Source organism: Chaetura pelagica, unplaced genomic scaffold (assembly GCF_000747805.2).
Source record: "Chaetura pelagica isolate M959 unplaced genomic scaffold, ChaPel_1.0 scaffold807, whole genome shotgun sequence".
Lineage (NCBI taxonomy): Eukaryota > Metazoa > Chordata > Aves > Apodiformes > Apodidae > Chaetura > Chaetura pelagica.
This window is the reverse complement of record NW_009953935.1, coordinates 595,124-616,345: the sequence shown is the minus strand read 5'-3', so window position 1 is coordinate 616,345 and position 21,222 is coordinate 595,124. Positions and strand designations below refer to the sequence as shown.

Genomic DNA, 21,222 nt, shown 5'->3' with positions numbered 1-21,222 from the left:
AACAAATGACAAAAACATGACAAATTCATGGCTTGGCAAAACTGGTTAGATGATTCACTTATGCCTAAAGCTCAAAAGAAATTTAAGCTGGCCTCAAGTTAGCTGTAATAGTTCTAATTCTGGCCATAATTGCAGTAACAATGTTACTGATTTATTTATACCTTGAGTTTCTTTATTGACTTAGAACAGTAAATTAAATGTGCTGTAGGAGCAATGAATTGCATTTATGAAAAAGTGAAACAAATACAGTTTGGTTGTTGGTTTGTTTGAGTTACCTCTTCTTTTCCTCCACCTTTCTTCTTTTCCTCTCTTTACTGAGATTTATTGTAAGAGCATTTGATACAACGTCAGCGTTTTAACTTCCATTTTTTTTTCTGCTGTAGGATAGGTTATTTAGCAGTTGTCACCAAAGTATTTACAGTTTTGCCTTTGCAAATAGGTAACACTGGCAAATGCTTCTGGTGTACAGTTAGGATGTCAGCTGTTTGCAAAAGAATGTGTAAACCCTCAGCAGTGTTTTTTGTGGTGTTGGTTTTTTTTCTTCTATACTATAACTTCTATATTAGACAATATCAGTTATTTAATTGACTTTGAGTTCATTATGATTTGACCATCTTATAGCAGCCTAGTTTTTCACATCTTTTTCCACTCCCAGCAAGCCCAAATTGAAAATACAGTGAAATACAGGACAGGCCATATAGGATGAACCAGCCTGCCAGTTCTCTCAGTACTAAGCATGTGAAATATGGAGGGGGTGAGCAAAGCCATGATCCCAATCTCTATTTTTAATAAGCTAAGAAGATAGTGTTAAACTAAAATATGCACTGCATAATGTGGTTATAGGAGTCAGCTTCCACAAAGCTGCTGGTCTGGGCCTTTGTTCACACAGACATTAGACATCCTTTGTTTTGCCCCTCCTTCTCTTCTTCAGCAGTCATTCAATGACAAGCGTAAAAAGAACCTCTTTTCCCGAAAATTTCCCTTCTACAAGAACAAGGACCAGAGTGAGCAGGAAACCAGTGATATTGACCGTAAGTATGTGGCATTTGATGGAGAGCAAAGAACACGTAGAAGGGCCTGCTAGATTGCAGTAGGGTGTTACCCTGGAGACAGTTTCATGAGCTGCAACAGGCTAACAAGCTTGAGATGCCAATGACAAACCAACCTACAAAATCAATAACACCATTTGTTTGCTGTTGAAGTAAAATTTAACCCAGGAGTATCCCAGTTTGGAACAAACTGGGTAATACTGTTGAGTAACACTATGTACATAACTGGAGGAGGTTACAGCCTTCCAGGACTGTCAGAGGTGGTTCCTCACTTCTGACTTGGAGGAGAGTGCACAGCAACAACAGAGCTTGTCAGCTTCTCAAATTAGTTCCATCAGACCGCTTTCTTCAAAATCATTCCATTCTAATTTTATTTTCCTAATGAAGTGATGTTGTTGCCAGCACTGAAAAAAGTATCTTCTCAAAAAGCAGTGGCCTAAGTTTGCTACTTCAGACCTGGTCTGCTACTACCTGCCTTCTCTGCCACTTGCAACACTGATCACACTTCATGTGTCAGTCAGGTCAAATCCTACAGACTCATCTTCCCCTGTGATGTTCTGGGAACTGTCTCCTGTCGTAGCGCCAATTTTATATATTACTGACAATTATTTTCTTTGTGATTGTCTTTTTATTGCTTGCCCTCTGGGGACTACTCTGCAGGAGGTCCCTGACGACATGGGATCAAAAGGCCTGAGTAAGTGATCAAAATACTCCCAAGTTATTTTAACCTCCATCTGAAAAATTACTACTTTTTTTTTTAACAGATCACTTTGAGACTGGTGCTCTACTGGCATGAGGAGGTTGACTCTAAAAAACGTTTCATAAGCTTTTCCAGTTTGTAATGTTTCGTACGTTTTTGCTTTCAGGATCGTGTTACTTTAAGTTTATGTGACTATCCCATTAGATTTTTTTTGTTGTTGTTCAGAAGCTTGCCAGCCCTTGTTTGTCCTTGATAGTACTGTGGTTTTAAATTTGCTGATTTTTTTTAAAGTCACTTTTGTCTTTGTGTTTTTATTTATTTAAAAATAACCTATGACTTTTTACAGTAATAGTACAACTATTGCCGTAACACTTCAACTAGCTTCAATTTCAGCAGTTTTCAATCCTCTCTCTAGGTGACTGATGTTTACAGCTACTTAAAAGAAACATGAAACTTTGCTTAACCAACGCCATGAGAGTTTTTCTGTTTTAACTTATGTCAACTCCTGTGATGTTATAGACCAGGTAGAGGGGTAGCTAATAGAGGAGACACAAGTTTTTGTTATATTTCTTGCAGAAATTTCAAAAACTTGAATACAGTAAGATTCACAAGTTATTGAGTACCCTTTAACAGGTCTGTTTTTTGGACACAGGCACAACCATTGTACTAAAATTAAAAAGCCAAGACCTTGATTTCATCACAGATATTAAGCACTTCTATGGACTACCAAAATTATTCACTAAAGATATGTGACTAAAGGTCATTAAAATGAGTATTTCTTCCCAGGGCATAACCTATGCACAGTGTTCCTGAAACTACATGTTGGAAGTGTGTACTTCTGTATTTGGCCTCAATCACAAAAGAAAAATTCTAGTAGCTCTAACATTAATTTTCCATTTCTGAAATGGCTAGTTTCAAGGAAATTCTTGGTCTAGACCGTAGCGACCTTTATGGCCTTACAGTTTAGAGCAGAAGTTCATAAGCATCCTTTATGGCATTATCATCATAACCTACTTTAAACTATGTAATATAGTCCAGAAATGTCATAGGTGATTCTGTTATAAAAACAAGTGATTTCTAGCCTGGTTTTCAGCAAGGTCAGACTTGTTGAACCTGCCATACCACGATGCAAGCTGTTACTTGGGCTCATGTTACTTGGGCTCCAGGAGACTGCTGCCTGGCTTTACATCTTAGAGTAGTTGTGCCCACTGTCAGGCTGTCACACTTGTATTCTCAATTGGCAATGTCTCCCTTTCTTGTTAGCAAGCTTTTAAACATCACTATTTGCCTCTGCCATGGCAATGTGGATGTTCTTTTTCCAAGACAAGAAATTGAGATGGAAGTAGGTCTGAATTGCTGGTAGTCACAAACGTTAGGTAGTATTTGCCTATTTTTCCTGCATGAACATAAAGTGAAGGAGTTCAGGCAAGCCAGAGATTTGTGGTTTAAAGATATTAGTTCACTTTATCAAAAACATTTTAAAAGGATAATTAGTTTACTTATGATGACTAACTTTTTAAAATGGTTATTAATCCCTAGAAGCATACTTGCTTCATAATTGTATTCCTACCTCTACAGTTCCCTTGTTTCCTTATCTTCAATCTTGTAGGGAGGAACAGCACTAAACCTGATGTACCATAAACTCACTCTTGATGACAACAGTGTATATTATTGTATGCATGCAGTTAGGTACCTAGTTTCATATTAATTGTATTTAATTTGTATACATCAAACACAAGCTACTTGATGCAGTCGTCACCTGTGAATGTTAGTTTTCATTAGAAATAGACACATACATTGGGTGGCATGAAAATTGATTCTTTACAACAAAGTTCAGAAATATCGAAGTTCATATTCACCAGATTTGTAGAATTTTCAGGAAACAGAGTAGATTGATACCTGAAATTCTTCAAGTGCATTAATTTTTATAATAAAGCTCTGTAACAATAATACATAGCTTAATCAAGTAAATATAAACACTTTGTAGCTACTTAGGTATTCTTAATACTATGCAAAAGGAATGAAATTATAATAGTCCAGAATAAAAATCAACAGCTTCTGAAAACTAAGGCATTACTGGGCATAAAAGATAATCTTCATTCTGCATTGCATTTGAAGTAAACTATTTAGTATAGCATAGGGAAGTGTCTGTTGTTGAGAGTGCCACTCTGTATTTTTGCAGAACATTCCATTGATTTCTGCTATAAGGCTGTTAATATAATCAGTAAATTGTCTGTACAGAAGTTGAAATGCATAACCCATAGTTTTTGCACAACAAAATGAATCTCAATGAGCAAATCTAAAAATCGCAGGGTTTTGTGTGAACTGTGAATTGGTTTACTTTTCATAATCTTATTTTTGTGCTGTTTAATGTCTTTATTAACATCAATTCCTTTCATGTGAAATTAAGCTTGATCCTGAGAGCTATGAAATGTACCTTAAAACTTTTATATGCAGTGTGTATTGATTTCAACATGTTGATATCAGTATTGTCTTTCATCTGGATTATTTTGTCAATTTGCTTTCTTTTGGACTCATGCCATTTAGTGTATGTTCCTTATTTTTTTCCATTGTGTTGCAATTTCAGAGCATGTAACCTCTAATGCCAGCGATAGTGAAAGTAGTTACCGTAAGTGTTTTTAAGTTATTTGTTTATTTAGAATCTTTGTGTAGTTCCTTTGATTTTATTTGTCTGTCTTTTCTGGGTATTTACATGTTAAGTAGAGCTTGCCAATCACCTTCAGGTGAAATCCATATTCATATGTTTGATGAGAAACTGTAAATTGTGCTCTGTTTTTAAAAATCGGACTAGAGAGAATAATTGCACACCTTTTGGTTATTCTTTATTATGATCTATGATTTTCTTAGTTCAGCTTAATTTTGATTTATTCCTTTTTAAAATTATGTGAGCTACCTAGACCTGTTAAAACCTAAATGTAAATTTAGTGCTGACAAATGTAATTACATGTAGCTCAGCCTAATACTGGAAGCATAACTAAACTGTGTAATCTGTTAAATATTGCAATAGCTATCCACAAGTTTTCATAAATGATACTTGGATTTAATATTTATATACTTCTAACAAAAGTGAAGGTAAGCAAACATGTATGTACCCTTGCTTACAGCTTTAATTTATCTGTTTTGCCAAGTCTGGGTGCTTAGAATAAATTGTCTTTAAAGCATATGACAAATATCCAGTGCTGGAGTCAGTTACAATAAATCAGCATGCTAGGCATGGGTGCACAGCCTCTCTTTCTCTGAAGACATGTTATCTTCCAAATACTAGACTGAGTTAGCTTTTTACTAGCCCAAGCTACAGTATGAAAGTTATGGTTCTGTTTATTACCCAAGGTGCAACAGTAGTGAGTGTTCACAGTGGGCAATACATTGCATAATGCTGCTCTAAAATGCTTTAAGGATGTCCTAAATAGAGACAGAATCAATCCCACCAGTCCTTTCTAGTGAACAACTCCTCAGTAAGGTTGCACAGTCCAGACATGAAACTCAGAGCAGAGCAGGTAGATAAACAAGTTGAGGTTTTGATGGGAATACAAAAAGAGAGTTAAAGTCACACAGTGGGACACTGGGTGGCTCAGTGCTCAGCTCCTGTGTGCCTGCTAACTGGACAATGGGCACTTCAGAAACAGATGTTGTCTGTATTAGGGTTCATTAACAGATATATTTGTTTGGAAGCTGTAGATTTTCTCAGAGGTGATGATGCACAATGTTTCTTCCAGATGATTGCACTGTAGGAGAGAATTTATACATAAGTAACAAATGCCAACAGTATCATAGACTGTCATTGAAAAGGAATTAGTGGTGGGAGTCATTTGTGTTCCATCAGAATAACACAAAATTAAGCATGTATGGAAGTTGCCTTTGACAAACTTAAAAGTTTTAACCATTTTTAATGACATGCCATTAAAACTATCTAACCATGGCTGTTCCTTCATAAATTTGCTTCTTTTTTCTCTTGTCACCCAGCTTTCCCCTAGCTAGGTTTTTCTCATAGCTTGCTTTATTTATGTTTACAGCTCGTTATTGGTACTACTAGTTAGGTTTTTACTCTGTTGATATTTGAGAAGCCCTGATTTTATCATGAATGTTGTGGATTTGTTTATCTGAACTTGTAATTACAAGCACTTCTTATTAAAATACATTTTTTTAATTTCTTCTTACTGCTGTCTAATATGAAAGTTATCTTGATTACAGATGAGTACGGTTGTTCAAAAGGTTCATTCTATTAGTATTCATTTTTCCAAAGTATTGAAAAGCAGTGACAATATATACTTTTTGCCCTCAATCAGGGGATGCTTTTTACTTATTATCTCCTTAATATTTTGTTTAACTAATTTTTGACCTTATAGCAATGTGACTTCTCCAAAGAAGTATCTAGTTATATGTGAGCTGGGTCTCAGAGGATTTGATAGATGGTGATTCCTTATTCCCCTCCCTAGACTAAAAGGGTTTCTGAAAGTATATACTGTCCTTCTAAAATCCATTTGCATGAGTAACTTTTCGAGATACTAAAGTATAGAGGTTGCATGTTGTCATGTCTGTCTTCAGATATTCCTCACTTGCAATAAATGAAAAAATTAAAATATTCATTCATGTATTGCTGTAGTCCAGTTTGAATGCAAGTTTATTGCGAACAAGAGAAGTTATTTCTCTTAAATCTAAGAGTTACTATGTCATTGAAGATCAGTGGTATTTGCTATGAATATATATATAAAAGCAATATATGAATTTATAAAAGCCTTCATCTGCCATCTGTTTTTATAGAACTGTGGTATTGCATTGGTATGTTCCTTTGCCTGTTTCAAGTGTACCTTATAAACTCCAAAGAATGTTGCAAAGTTACACAAGTGAATTCTTGAACAACTGGATTTCATTCAAAGTTCATATTAATGTCATATAATTTGAGCTTTTATCTTCACAATTATAAATTCTTTGCTGTCATGGAGTTAATTTTTGGTGATTCTATCACCAGAAATCTTGCTCAAGGTATCTTGTTAGACTAGAAATAAACTTTTGGAAAGATGGCAACTGAGATATTTCGGAATCTTTCGCTAACATTGAAAAAGGCTGCAGCTGTCAAAGCTCAAAATTCAGGTATTTTAGCTCCATTCACTGCTGATGTGCTCTCTGGAGTTGAGAACAATATAACACATTATTTATTTCCAACTTCATTTTTAAAAATTCATTACTAAAATAAGTATATACAGTCGAAACTTTGTGTAGAATTAGAGTGCTTGAAGATGTTTATATAAATGCCACCTCATTATTAAGTTAATGGAAGATATGTACACTTTTAGATGATTGTCAGCCCTCTGTAGATACAGAAATATGTTACTGTAAATACTAGCTTTGACGTATGGAGAATGTTCATGATGAAGGTGGCGTTGCCTCTGCCAGTGAAAGACAGCATGCATGCCTCTCATTCAGGGAATTGTGCATCAGAGCATTTCAACAATGCTTAAAAATTCTTCTTGTGCTTAATGTCAGTTTGACATGCTAACGTGAACCAGGGAATTACTTACTCTTTGTGTCTTAAGCTTTAAAATTTTGTTTGGCTTATCTTTGTGATTTTTATAATGCATCGCTCTTGGAAAATGTCCCTCATCAGTCTCATTGTAATGCATATTACTGAGCAATGTCTGTATCATTATAGTTCATTGAATGACTCAATTTAAATATATTGCTTTAGAAAAAAAATACATAGATATTTCTTTGCATTTACATTTTAGGTGGCCAAGAGGAATATGTCTTGTCATATGAACCAGTCAATCAACAAGAAGGTTTGTAGATCTCACTCAGTATAAAAATAAATACAATCAGAATTATCAGTGCTTGGTGTGCACTTACGCATTGAGCACCATGGTAAACTTCACTGTTTTGAACTTGTTACCATTATTCAGGTGAATAAAGCGTAAAAGCATAAATTATTAAATACAACAGTTAAATGATGTAGTGCAAAATCCAAAGGTGAGCTACTTAAAATAACATTATTTTTGGTTTACATTGCACAAGGAAAATATGGCATGTTTAGCAGTTTTGTGAGTGTGAACCTCAGAAATTAGTTTTCTTCTGTTTCGTATGGCTTTAGTTTTCTCACTGATGGAGCTCCTTGTTTTCTGTCACAGCAGAAAGTGTGTCAATAGATGATATGTCTATTTTAGTAAGCTTTAATTGAAATGTCTCAAACATGGCAGTTTCATTTTTGTACAGGCTTCTTGTATGGCTTGTTTGGTTAGCAATTGCCAAGTGGTGGTTTTTTTTTCAGAAAAAAAGTACTTTTAAATTAAATGGAACTTGGATGTGCTAAGCAAGCTGTACTTAAGCTAGGGAACAGGAGGTCTGTTACCCTCAAATGAGCAGCTGCTGGGTCTGTGTATATTTGCTAATCAGAGAGTCTCACAAGATGAGAAATGTCTTTTTAACTGGCATTAATTAGTTCCCAGATTCCGACAGCTTAATTGTTTAGTGAGAATGGTAGTAATATTAAGTGAATTAACATCAGGGTTGAAGAGAAAAGATGTGAATGAGACTTTGCACAAGCCTGTGGTTTAGTAACTGGTAAAACTCAAGATTTTTAGAGAGTTAAGTTCTTTAGCATTTAAATACATGACTGTAATTCCTTTTTAGTCTTAATATGGAGAAAGTCGTAAAAGATCCAGCACCTCACTCCTTTATTTAGGTGCAGTAATACATCCGTGTGAATGTTATCTGCATCTGTCCACTGATTCACTTCCACTGTATTTATTTTTTTTTTAGAAGGTTAGTGGAATAAAGAAGTGAAACAAACAAAACAGATTTAAAGGTGTTTGGATTTGAGACACTAACGGGCCACCCTTAGTCTTTAAACAAAGATGTTTATTGCTAAATTGGTAGGTTGACATTTACTCAAGCCCCAGACATCGCTTTTATGAATATATTAATACCCCGGAAAGGAAATAGTTTCAAGATTCTGACTTATAAAATATATTTTAATTGGACTTCATTTGATTTGTACTGATTTGTGCAGTAAAGGCTGATTGAACCTAAAGCTAAAATTTATATGGCTTGTCTTACTGGTTCTGCAGTACAATCAGATCTTTTCTGCTTTAACTTGATTTTCAACAAAAAGCTCTTTAGCTTCATAAAAATTCTGCTTTTTAAAGATGCTGTACTTAATTTATATGGGTATTAACTATATACAGGTTCTGTACTGAGTGTTTTAAAATATGAATATTTAAGTTGTGGCCTTAGAGGAGAAGAAGAGACTTCTTCCAACACAGAACTAGAATTTCACAGACTCTGCTACTGCTTAGGTGCCTTCTTGAAGTGAAAAGATTTTCAAACTGCCCGTTCACTGTCTTCATTAGAACAAAGCATATTGCTTTGTGGCTTTTTTCCAAAGACTTTGTAATTTAAGAGTCATCTTCAGTCCCCCCGGAAAATGATTTGGGAGCGAAGATTTAACATCTTGGTCTGACTACAGTATTAATTTATATACCTTGTACAACATGTTTTTATTCTCTTTAGGAATACATATTCTTTTGGGTATTAAAACTATTACCATGTGAGAAAGCATGTATCACTGAACTGTAAAAGTTACCAATGAAATTGAAATGTAACTGATGTTATTCCTTTATGTTTAATAGTCAATTACACTCGACCTGTGATTGTTTTGGGACCCATGAAGGACAGAATAAATGATGATCTCATCTCAGAATTTCCAGACAAATTCGGCTCATGTGTTCCACGTAAGTCTCAGCAAATAGTGGAGCAATTCTAATGGATTTTGTTCTGTTAATTTTCTGAATGAACTTATCCTCTGTATGTTGAGTTACAAAAAGTTAATATTTTGTCCAAGCTTTATACAGCTCTCTTAATTGTCTGTTATCTTTGCTTGTGAAAATTTTGCAGTGTAAATGGGAGACTATTTTTTTATATTGTAGAGAAAGAAGTCACTCTTTTTGTATTTGCTTTAAAAATTACTGGTTTATATTTAAAGATACCACTAGACCAAAACGAGATTATGAGGTGGATGGACGTGATTACCATTTTGTCACTTCTCGAGAGCAAATGGAGAAGGATATTCAGGATCACAAATTCATTGAAGCTGGCCAGTACAATAATCATCTTTATGGAACAAGTGTCCAGTCAGTGCGAGAAGTAGCAGAAAAGGTAAATCAGTGCCAGTTACTTTCATTTACTGAGGTGATTATCTGACTGTGCTGACAGGGGAAAGGAGGAGAATGGCAAAAGGCACTGAGTGCTGTGCTGTGTTTCTCTCTTGGATGCAGTGCAAGTAAGGAACTAAGTAATATGTAAAACATGAAGTGCACTGTGCAAAGAGCAAAATAGCTTCCTCGAGTGAAAACAGGATCTTTATATCATGAAGTACTTTCATCTGTTTTTCTTGTCTTCCAAATCTGAACTTGAAAGAACTTTCGTACCCTCTTTGGAATCGCTAGCAGCTTGTAAATCTGTGTCTGAGGCCACTGTTAATGCACTTTCATTATTGATTTTGAGTAAACTGTTGCAGTTATACTCCATAAGGTCTAGCACAGCTGTAGTGGGGGCAATCTAGTCCTCCATCCTTTGCCCCAAATTCTTTGACACCTGGCATAAATTATTGGGCCAAACACAGCAAACACTGTGTCTCATCCCGAAAAGGAAAATGGACCAGTTAATACTCTTTAATTCTCAATTCCCAGAGTGTGTGCCACATTTAAAGAGAAACCAGAGGAAAGATGTGGACAGGTCAGCACATGTAGTAAATATTCTGCTAGAACATAGAAACAACTTTCTTAAATGATACCAGTCAACACTGAGATCCATGGACTGGATCTGGGAAACAGCTCACCAGCTGAAAGCAAGCAAATATGTATTGTTTCTGTGGGAAGAACACTTCTATCTTCCTTAAGAATTCCTGAAATAAAGTTCTGTGGTTTTGTTGTGCAAGCAGTCAAATGTAAATTATCCTAAACTCTCCTGCCAGGAAGCAGAAATATGATGTCAGTTGTTTCAGACTGCAGTCACTTTCTTGCTCTTTAACATGCCCTCCAGGAATGATCTCCCAGGAGTTCTGGGAGTGTGTTGTATGATATGAGAAACATTTGGGTTTGTGGTTCTTCAGGGTTTGTGTCCTGGCTCACAGAATTCTGCCATTCACATCGATCGCCTGCTAAAGAAAAAGCTTTTCTGATATTAGTCACCAGGCAGCACTTTTCTCTTCCTCTCCCTCCATCCCATTCTAAAATGGTGGTATGCCAAACTATTCATATGCTACTCAGAAAGGAAAGAAATAAGCTAGGGAACAGGAAGAGCCTTTAAGATGAGATAGCCCAAAAAGATGGAAAATTATAGCGGGAGAAAGAGGCTGGGAGAAAAGCATCCCTACTACATTCTCTTCCAATTGCTTAAAGAAGGGATAGGTTATTTTTGTTTCTCAGAAGATTGAAAAATTATCAGTGCAAATCAACTTCTTTTACCATCTCAAAACTGGTGTTCTACAATGTGATCCTTGGGGGAGGAGGGTGCTTGTATTCAGTTCCATCTAAGTGTTCTGACAGTAGCAGATTTCCTTGCTATTGGGGTGATTAGTCTCTCAGATATGCTGGGTAAGTCATCTCGCACTTCTCTAACTCAAGCTGTGAGAAGGCCACAATTTTAAAGGATCCTCAGAGTGATTTTTTTTGTTTTTTTAATAAAAAAAGACGATCTTTGGTGTGGTTGAAGTGCAGCTGTTGTATAGTTGGATGATTCTGTATTGTTGATTGGGCTGAAAGGGAGGAAAGAGGGTCAGGAACATGTCAAACCACCTACAGTGGTTTGACATGTGAGCATTGTGGCACCTTATTCCAAAGTGGTGACATCATAATATTGATGCAAATACTCTTAATTTTGTTGGCTTCCATGGAGATATTTTCTCTTCTAAGTTACTGTTCTATGCATACCTGTGACTTGAACTTTGCTTAATGCCATTTTCCATTCTCTCACACATTTTAGGGTAAACATTGCATTCTTGATGTTTCTGGTAATGCTATCAAAAGGTTGCAGATTGCCCAGCTGTACCCGATCTCCATTTTTATTAAACCCAAAACAGTGGAAAATATCATGTAAGTAAAAGGAAAGTGCCTTGGGCTGAATTGTTTGAGATTGTCATTGTACTTGAAAAGCCAACTTCAAGTTATGTGGAAGACAATTGTAATATTTGCATTCTAAACAATATTTAATGTCCTGACTTTTATTTCTAGGGACTTTTAGATAGGTTTTCTAATCCAAATTTAAGTGATTGAGAATTAATGTAATTGTGATAAATTCCATGCAACGTCAGAATAGCTCATTCCCGTCACAATCTTTGGTTAGGTCTGTCATTTAGGAAACTGTCCTATTAGGGTTAATACTCAGGCAACAATTCAAAACCTTATTTCAAAAGACTCCAAATATTTGATAATAGTTTAAATGTATAATGTTTTCAATTTCAGGGAAATGAATAAACGCTTAACGGAAGAGCAAGCCAGGAAGACGTTTGAGAGAGCCATGAAACTGGAGCAAGAATTTACTGAACATTTCACAGGTGTGTTTTCTTTGGGACTGTTCCCTTCCCAAGTTGAAGTGTTATTGTTTGCTGTAAATTTGTAATTGCCTCATAACTGAGATAAGGCTGAACTCTGTTTTCAGGCTGATGCGTCATTGTTTTGAGGCATAGTCATCTCAGTACCTCTACACTAATTTCAATTTGTTCAATTAATTCAATATACAGAAAAAAATTACCAAAAGCTTAATTTATGTTTTAAAACCTGTAAAATTGTCTACCACTTTTCTAGGTATTGTAATGCAAGTGTTTGCTTTGTTTGTATATTGTATGCTGAAAGCTTTTTAATTGCAGAGCTGAGATTGCCCAGCAAAGCTCCCTGTAGAAGATTATTACTTTCTTCTTTTTTTTTTTTTTTATATCAGGAAGTAAAGAATTATAGTAATTAAGCCTCTGGAAATGGGGCACTACAGCATTATGGTACTTAGCAAATCAGATTGATCTAACTGTAACAGCAAGGGATGCACTCAAACTCTTCTAAGTGTTTGCATTGTGGCTTGCAGAGGGAGATCAAGTCCAGATCTTCAGGAGGACAGAAATGAGCCTTCTCTATTCCTGCCCCAGATAAACACTTACTCCTTTGCTTCCTGCTATGTTCTCTCTTGCAGTGTTTCAGTATTTGCTGCCCCATTCACCTCCTTTCTGAGAAAGAACTCCTGTGTCCTATTATCCTTCCACATTTTACAGTGCCCACATCTTATAGTGGGCAGAGCTGTGAAAGCAACAGTCTGCTCCACCTGGCCAGGGACATGGAAAGGGGAGGTGACTTCACTGGGAGGAAAATACAGGAACCTGTAGACTCCCTGCCCCATTCTTCCTTCTGCCTTGTTCTCTACATTGTGTGCTACCCACAGAGTGGACAACTTGAGTCCCTCCCTTTTTGTCTGCCTTCCTCCCTCTCTGCTGCCTCGCAGCTGTCACAGTTTATCCCAACAGTGCAAGCTGCCCCTCTTTTCTCTGTGCCCAGAAGATGATGGAACTCTCGGTATATACTGCAGATTCTTCCTATTATACATCCTTTTACCAAATTACTTGCAAATATGTCAGGTTTGCTTCTTGGGTTATCAATACTGAGCTTGTAATCCTAATTGAAAAGAAGCTGCTACCTCATGCTGATTGTGTTTTCAGATTGCAATTTCAGTGTGGTAAGAACAGCTCAAACTTCATCCTCATTCTCACCAGGCTGTTCTTTACTCTGATATATCAGAACATATCCATATTTGGCTCATTTCTAATTATTTTCTAGCCTTGGAGAAAATATATCTAACTTACATCATCTGGATATAAATTGCACTTCTAACTATGTAAGGAAGCCTGTTGCCTATAAAACTTGAATCTGGTGGTTGGGCAACAAAATTAATTCCTTCTTTTTTTGGGCCAAAGACAAAGCTAGTGCTAGCAGGTGGAAATCCCAGGGTCAGCCAGCCTTGCTAGGAAGTTGCAGGATCCAGCTGAGTTTGCCAGTCTGCAGCATGCCAATCTGGACTCTGACTGCATGAGGACACAGCCCTGTACTCTTGTCTTGCCTTGCGTTGAAAACACATATGAAAGTTGGAACTAAAATAATAATGGCGGATGTGAATTGACTCAGACAAACTCTAATGTGGTTAGGAAAAGCCACAAAACCTCCTCACTTGTATGTATGCTCTTGCAGTAAAGGGAAAACCACTTCCTAATCCCAAGCCTCTGAGGGGGAGAGATGGTGCTTTGTGTGTCCTGCAGTACCATCAACAGTGTGCTTCCCTCCAGCACAGGAACCAGAAATCCCAGTGGTTGTCCATTCCTTCAGCAATCTCAGATCTTCTTGCCACTTTGAGAGAAGGAACAGCTTGGCTTGGAACCTCTTGGTTTCTGTACAGAACTGGAAGGATGATTGCTGATTGCCACATTATGTTTTGCAGCTATTGTCCAAGGAGACACGCTGGAAGAAATCTACAACCAAGTGAAACAGATCATAGAGGAACAGTCTGGGCCTTACATCTGGGTTCCAGCAAAGGAAAAATTATGAAAACAGATTTTTACTTTTCATTTTCTAACTGACATCACCTACTACATCTGACGACTTAAGCCCTTCCAGTGGAGCCTGCCTCTAGTTCTTTCCAGCGTGGTTCATACCCTAACCATCACATTCTGCAGTTCCCATAATGCTTTACATTTGTTGTCTCTCTTAGTTTAAATAATTTGTAATATTGTGTGTTGTTGGTTTGCCATTTTTCAAACATGACGGTGGAATGGCCTGACCAGCTATTAGTTTGGGGTGTGGGTGGGAGGGAATTGCTTGGTAAAATTCCTTAATGTTTAAGGGAAAGTAACTTTCAAAGATTTTTTCAAAAAAGCTTTATAGACATTCTTTTAAGATTTCATAACAATTGAAAGAAAAGTTGTATTCAAGGAAGTTGTTAAATCATAAGTAACTTTGCACGCTTAACTTTAATAGCATGGTTTGGTCAGGGCAATCAATTTCAGGTTGTATTTTCTGAGTTAAATTCTATTCTCACAGTAATTTTTTTTTTTTTCCTTTCCAGGCAGTTAGAAACTTTAAAATTATGAGTTAACATTTTCATTTACTCCCATTACTGCTCCTCAAGGGATATTCATTTTCATGATTTCATATGGATATTCTTATAATATATTTTTTCATTTTTTGCCAATAAGATTGCTAGGGACAAAGATGTGTAATGTTTTTAATCTTCCTCATGAAACACTATTTATAGTGTCTTACAGAAATCGTTTATAGATAATGGTCATCACACTTTTTGAGCCTAAAGTATGTTTAGGTGCTAGGAAACATTGTACTTTTCAGAGGAATGCCAAGTTTCCATTGGCATTAATACAGAAAACAACTGCAGAGATGGTCGTTAGGGCAATGAGAGAATGATTCGTAGCCTAAAAATGTGTGTGTTCTTAGGGGTCAGATTTTAATGAATATTTTACCCACAATAACTGCCTATTTTGTTATAATAAATATATATATATATATTAAACTTTCTTTAACTAAACTCTGTAACTATGGGAATTATTTTCTTTACATAGTTGCGCACACGTATAAATATATATATAAAAAATATATTTTTCTTTTACCTCCTACTCCTAGCTTTTTGTTTTGAATAAAAATACAAATTAGAGTTTACCTTCCTTAGTCATGAGAAGTCAAATGGGCTATGGTTACTGGGCATGAAGTCCAGGAAATATTAGTTACAAGAAAAAAAACAAACAAACATGCAAGTTCTCCTCTTTTCTATGGAATTTCAGGTGTTTGTCTTCCCCCCTCTCCCCTCCTGTAATATGCATGTCTTAACCAAAGGGAGAATTCAGACTCAATGATAACGTTTTCTTTTTCTGTACGTGTTCATCCTGGATTGCTTAGGCACAAGATATTCCATTTGCAGTGCACAAAATTCTGTGCTGAATGTTATAAATACTTTGTACCAAAACATGGAACTACCTTCAGTAATGAAATTCTCTAATTCCCGTATTCTTTGGTACCTGCCATTGCTTGTTTGAAACTGTTTATAAGAGGGATGTACTTATGGCAGTCATGGGGCAGTCACACAACCAAATTAGGTTTGGTTTGTAAAGAATTACCAACACTATCCATTCCATTTGTTAGAAAGAGGAGAACAGCTAATAAACTTTACTGTACAATATATTTGTCAAGTGTGTTTTTAATCAAAAGCGATACAGGTGGTGTAGCATTTTGAAATAATTGACTCAGACTGTAAATTTAAGTCCTGTTAGAGGAACACTGGTGACTAGATTGGATCTAGTGAAGTTACTACATGAAAAGCAGGTTTAAACTTGAAACATAAATATTGCTGGTGTTATGTAGAATGCTTATAAGACTTAGGGTAAGCCTGAGCTGCTGGTAGATGGTTCAAAATAATTTCTGTTTCTGTGGATTTGTGCAGTAGGTGTATTATCTTTCTGAGACTCCTGTCTATGAGAGGTGTGCAACATTGCCACTTCGGATAAATAATGTCACAATTTTATAAAGGACCTAAAAGTGTATTAGAGTCTTCCTCTTTGAAAGTGACAAATTATCTGAGTTGTAAAGTGAGACATCATAAAACAGACCAAATTTTTTAAAAATAGAACTATATCAATCTCAGCTATCGAATTTGCAAACTATAATAACAAATTTTTTAACCTCATTTTTTTTACCCATCAGCAAAGTCCTGTTCAGCTGAGTAAATACATGAGCAATTACTTATTCATTTATTGGAGTGTCTGGATAACTTTCACCAGACACTGCTCTAACTGAGGTCCACAAACCCCACCGTGCACGATTGTCACGCTAGGGTGAAAACAAGCCTGGGATCCGGAAAATCCAAAGCGCTCTGGGGTACTGAGATAGCTGAAAGAAGAGGCACGAGCCATTTTGCTGTGCAAGCCAACTACTTCATTGTTCCGTGAGTCCTCTTTTATCCATACAGAAATGGATCTAGCTCATCAGCCAGCAGGATGTTTTCAAAATACTGGCCCATGCAGCCTTCGTGTGAATCACTCATGCTTGCTAACTTGCTCTTCCAAGTTGGCACATACGCGATGGCATCCCAACTGTGTTTTTTCACTCACAACAAGTATTATTTATGGCATCCAGGTAAGGCTGGCTAAGATACTTGTTATTTCTTCCCAGACTACTTTGATTTAATCATCCAACGTGCAAGGGCACCCACTCTCACAGCAGCAGCTGCAGCCACATGGTATTTTTGCATTTTTGGTTTTGTTTGTTTCAGATTTTGCCCTTCAGCGCTGGCAGAAAAGTTGATTCTGACAGCTCTGATGCTTGACCTGTTTTATCTTGTAATTTTTAGGGTTTTGCATTAATTAGTGTTTCTATGGATCTCTTTTTTCCAGTATCAGATGCTAATATGGTTTTGATTCTCGGGTACATTTTACTTTCTATATTTTAAGGATACATTTTACAATGCTGTACTTTTCTTAAGGCTTCTATTTTAACAACTAGACTAATTAAGAAATTGAATTGGTGCCTCATTGGTGCCTTACCTCCCTGTTTTAGCTGGCCCAGTGAAGGCACCATGGGTTCTCTTCCCTGCCTGCCAACCTAACTTTTTGTAGCTGCTATACAGAAGCATGCTGGATGACGTATTTGCTGCTATTATTATTTTAAGTTGTATTAAATTAATAATTTCCTTTGCAGGCTTTTTTGCTAAATTGTGCTTAAAATTAGGTTATGAAAGTTAATATCTCCTTAAAGCATAGATATTCATAGGGTTATGAATAAAATAGGAAGATGACCCACATTATAATGAACTGCTTGTGTGATGGTTTAGAGGGAGTTGCATTCAGAATAGACCTCCTATACAAGGAGGCTGCTCCTCTGCCTTCCGATCCTTTCCTGTAGAGGATCAGAAGAAGCACGGGAGAAGTGTGAAACCAAAGTAGTTTCTTATTAATCTTGTCCTTGCAGTCTTAAGCAACTGGTGCCGGAACTGTGCATCAGTCTTGTCATCTGTATGTGTGTAAATTTTGCTGCAAGCATCAGAGGGCCTGAGAGATTAATCTTGTCAATGGGAAGGGCATAGAAGGGATCTGAATAATGGATCCTTCCAGAAATATGGAAGGATTCCAGTGGTGCCAGGCCATTCTTTGGCACTTTAAACAGCAAAGGGATGACTAATTCTAGATGGTCTAGGCAGTCAAGAATCCATAAGATTTTGTTTAAGGAGGCCTGGAGGGGTTCTTACAGATTTGTTTGGGTTTTTTTTTTTTAAGTTCTAAACTTGAAATGTCAATTAATTGACTTAAACTTGGATGTTGTCTTACAGGTCCTGGTGCATGTTAAAGGTGGCAGCCTGGCCAAATTGCAGTCAGGTATCATAGAACAGTTTGGGTTGGAAGAGACCTTAAAGATCATCTAGTTCCATCCCCCCTGCATGGACAGGGACACCTTTCACTAGACCAAGTTGTTCAAAGCTCCATCCATCCTGGCCTTGAACGCTTCCAGGGGTGGAGCATCCATGGCTTCTCTGTGCCAGTGTTTCCCTACCCTCACAGTGAAGGAAGCAGCTAAGTAACTAACTCCTGGAAGCATCTGTGCAGCACTACTGGATGTGTGGACTGTCAGAAGGACACATTCAGTGACATCATTTTTGCATGCTCTTGATAGAAGATGGCAGAGACAAGTGCATGGGGATTCATGGCAGTACAACAGATTTTCTGCTGTCTGGATGTTGAGCTGAGGAATAGCAGCCAGCAGTGCAAAGCAGGACCAAATGGCTCTTGTCTAAAGAAGTATTACAGGCAGCTGCAGTTCATTGACTAACAAGAAACTAAGAGATAAAAAAGGCAGCACAAAAGAGTGTTTCTCTGTGAAAGCTACTCTAAAAGTCACGGAGCTTTTTACAGAGCTATTGCCAGCAGAGTTTTCACGCTGAGAGAGAGAAGCCTTCCTGGGTCTAAAACCTTAAAAAAAAAAATCAAGCTACTTCTGCTATTTCATAGCACTTGCTATTAAATTTCAGAAGATGTGAACTTAGCACGCACTCTACCACCTGTAGAGAGTGTACAGGCTTCACTGTTGTCAGAGCTTGGGTTTCTTGCTATGGCTTTGTGAAATTCATGACAATGCTGAGAATGTGGCAAAAAAAAGTGACCATCAGTTCTGTGAGATAAATTCTTGGTTTGAACCTGTTTTTGCTTCCTGAGCCCAAACACAGAGAATACCTAGAACTCAAAATGAGGATTTCTTTACCCAGCCCTGCCTTACCCATGTGAGTTGGTGTGCAGCTGTTTATCCAAGTCTGTAGGTGGTGCTAAAGCAGTAACAACCTCAGTGGTGTCTCAGATGTTTTGCAATTTCCTAGTCTGAATTTTTTTGTGAGAGTAGAGGTGGTGTATGGAGAGGTGAGCTTTTTTCCCCTGTAGGTGACATGTGCCAAGGAAAGCAAGATAAATTGGTGAACAAAGTGCATGCGCAATCGAAAGCTGCTGGTTTTCACCAAAGAGCAGGCTGGGGAGAGCATATTTACAGAAGCCTTGATCTCCGGGAGTTCTGTGGGCTGGAAAAAGCACAAATCCCAAAATTTTCATCATGAAGAGCTCCAGAAATGTCTTCTGTCTTCTCTTCTTTCATGTTGGTAAGTACCCTCCAAAAACTTTTACTTTGGCTTGGTGTCTTTGGGCTTGACTTTGTGATATGAGTAGAGGAAAACTAGAACCACTTCAGAACCAATCTCATATGGCCAGGAAAAGAAATAGAAGAGAAAAAACAGTAAAGGAGTAGAAAGAGCTGTATTGAACACATGTATGTGTCTTGACTCATTGGAGGTAAATATTTCCTCAGCACTGAATCTACTTATTTTGGTTTGATGGCATCTGTTTCTTACAAGCGTGAACAGTTCTGTGACACTTATTTTGTTAAAATACAAATAATGGCCTTATTCCACTAATCATACTTTGTGTGACAGGTTGGCTTTCTCCCGTTATTCCCAAATTCTAATGGCAAATGTTTTTAATTTCACTGAAGGTGTAGATGCTGTTTCTGAAGCACTCTGCAATTCTTAAAAAAGAAATTATACTAGTTGCTTATTTCATTTACATTGTTGCTGCCAAAAGCCTTTAATAGTGTATTAATAACTGTATTAATAACCATTTGATGTTATGTTACACAATGAAGTACTGTTACTTTCAGCAAATGAGTTAATTGGATGTTTCCCAGTAATAGTTGTGTGGTTAGGACCTTGAGTGTATTTCACTTCTGCTGTTTCCTGCTTTATATATATCTACATACATATAGAAGGGCCAGAATTGTGAAGAATCTTGGGTTCAGTCTGAACTTCTGTTTTAAGATGCTCTTCGTTGGCAGTAGGAAGACAGGCTAACTACAGACTTTTTCTGTGCTTAAGCTCACTTCAAATGGGTTGGCTTGTAAGAAAGGAAACAGAACATTGTCCAGGCTCTGTCTTTCCTAGAACAGCAGAGTTGAGCAGTTTGGAAAGTGACAAATGAATTACCTCTTTTAGATGAGTGAGGGGAAAAAAGCAACGGATTCGTGCTGTTCCACTATTTTGGCTGAAGTATGGAGCCAAATGAGCTTTGTTTCAAGTGTATATGGCTCATGATTCTTTGCTACAATCCATGCATTATCTGAGGTGCTAATACCCCTATTTCATTTCCACTTGCTTGTGTAGAGAAAAAAAACCCAAAACCCTTTATCAATAAAAACCTAGGGTCTTCCTCTTGCCGCAAGAGTTCCTGCAACTCAGAGGTGGGCAGTTGTTTCTCCCTCTACTAGCACATGAAAACTAACTGTGAGCTTTCCAAGTCTGACTTAATGTTTGTTGACAGCAGCAGAGTTGGCTCTGAGTTGCTGAGGAACAACAAGCCAGCCCCTCTTGTTTCAGTATCTGTGCAAAACAAGCTGAGTGGCATCAACAGTCTCATTAGTCTGCAGTCGTAAGTCAGAAAATGTGCTACTACTGAGCACTAGAGGAGTAGTTTTAGCTTGCAGAATTAGATGTGGTGTCTCAACTGCATGATGATGGTGGGGAAGTAGAGGGCCATTTAGAGTTTTTAGAAAACTGTGTGACAAATAACTTAAAGCAAACACCAACTTAAAAATAGAACTTGTAGAAAAGCAATGGCATGTGATGCCTTATGTTTAGAAGAATGATCTGTGCCTGTTTATTAGCATAAGCCACACTTGCGGATGCAGTTTATGTACAGTTGCACAGCTGGGGACATATCCTGACAAAACAACTAAGTGTTTGCAGCTTTGGTGCTTAAAAGGGTGGTGTATGGGCCTGCTGAAAGACACCTTTCTTCACTGACTAATGGAATCTCTGCTACTCAACTTCAGTCTTTTCATTCGTGGAAATATCCCCTTCCTTTTAATGACTGTGGAAAACAGCCTCTTCTGAAAGAGT

General features: G+C 37.2%; 1 protein-coding gene across 3 annotated transcripts in view; it reads left to right on the top strand.

Moving 5' to 3' along the window:
- Positions 1 to 15,438, top strand: part of DLG1 (discs, large homolog 1 (Drosophila)) — a 79,940-nt gene extending 64,502 nt beyond the window's left edge. For 2 of the 3 annotated variants that reach the window (XM_010001722.1, XM_010001721.1), the window contains 9 exons: positions 1,710 to 1,743; positions 4,337 to 4,378; positions 5,947 to 5,982; positions 7,497 to 7,547; positions 9,393 to 9,494; positions 9,746 to 9,918; positions 11,746 to 11,855; positions 12,225 to 12,316; positions 14,236 to 15,438. In XM_010001722.1, the coding sequence (XP_010000024.1) occupies positions 1,710 to 1,743; positions 4,337 to 4,378; positions 5,947 to 5,982; positions 7,497 to 7,547; positions 9,393 to 9,494; positions 9,746 to 9,918; positions 11,746 to 11,855; positions 12,225 to 12,316; positions 14,236 to 14,342 (747 nt within the window). In that variant the 3' untranslated portion in view covers positions 14,343 to 15,438. The remainder of the gene's footprint in view (positions 1 to 1,709; positions 1,744 to 4,336; positions 4,379 to 5,946; positions 5,983 to 7,496; positions 7,548 to 9,392; positions 9,495 to 9,745; positions 9,919 to 11,745; positions 11,856 to 12,224; positions 12,317 to 14,235) is intronic. The other variant, XM_010001723.1, reaches the window with a different exon arrangement.
- Positions 15,439 to 21,222: the final 5,784 nt, after the last annotated feature.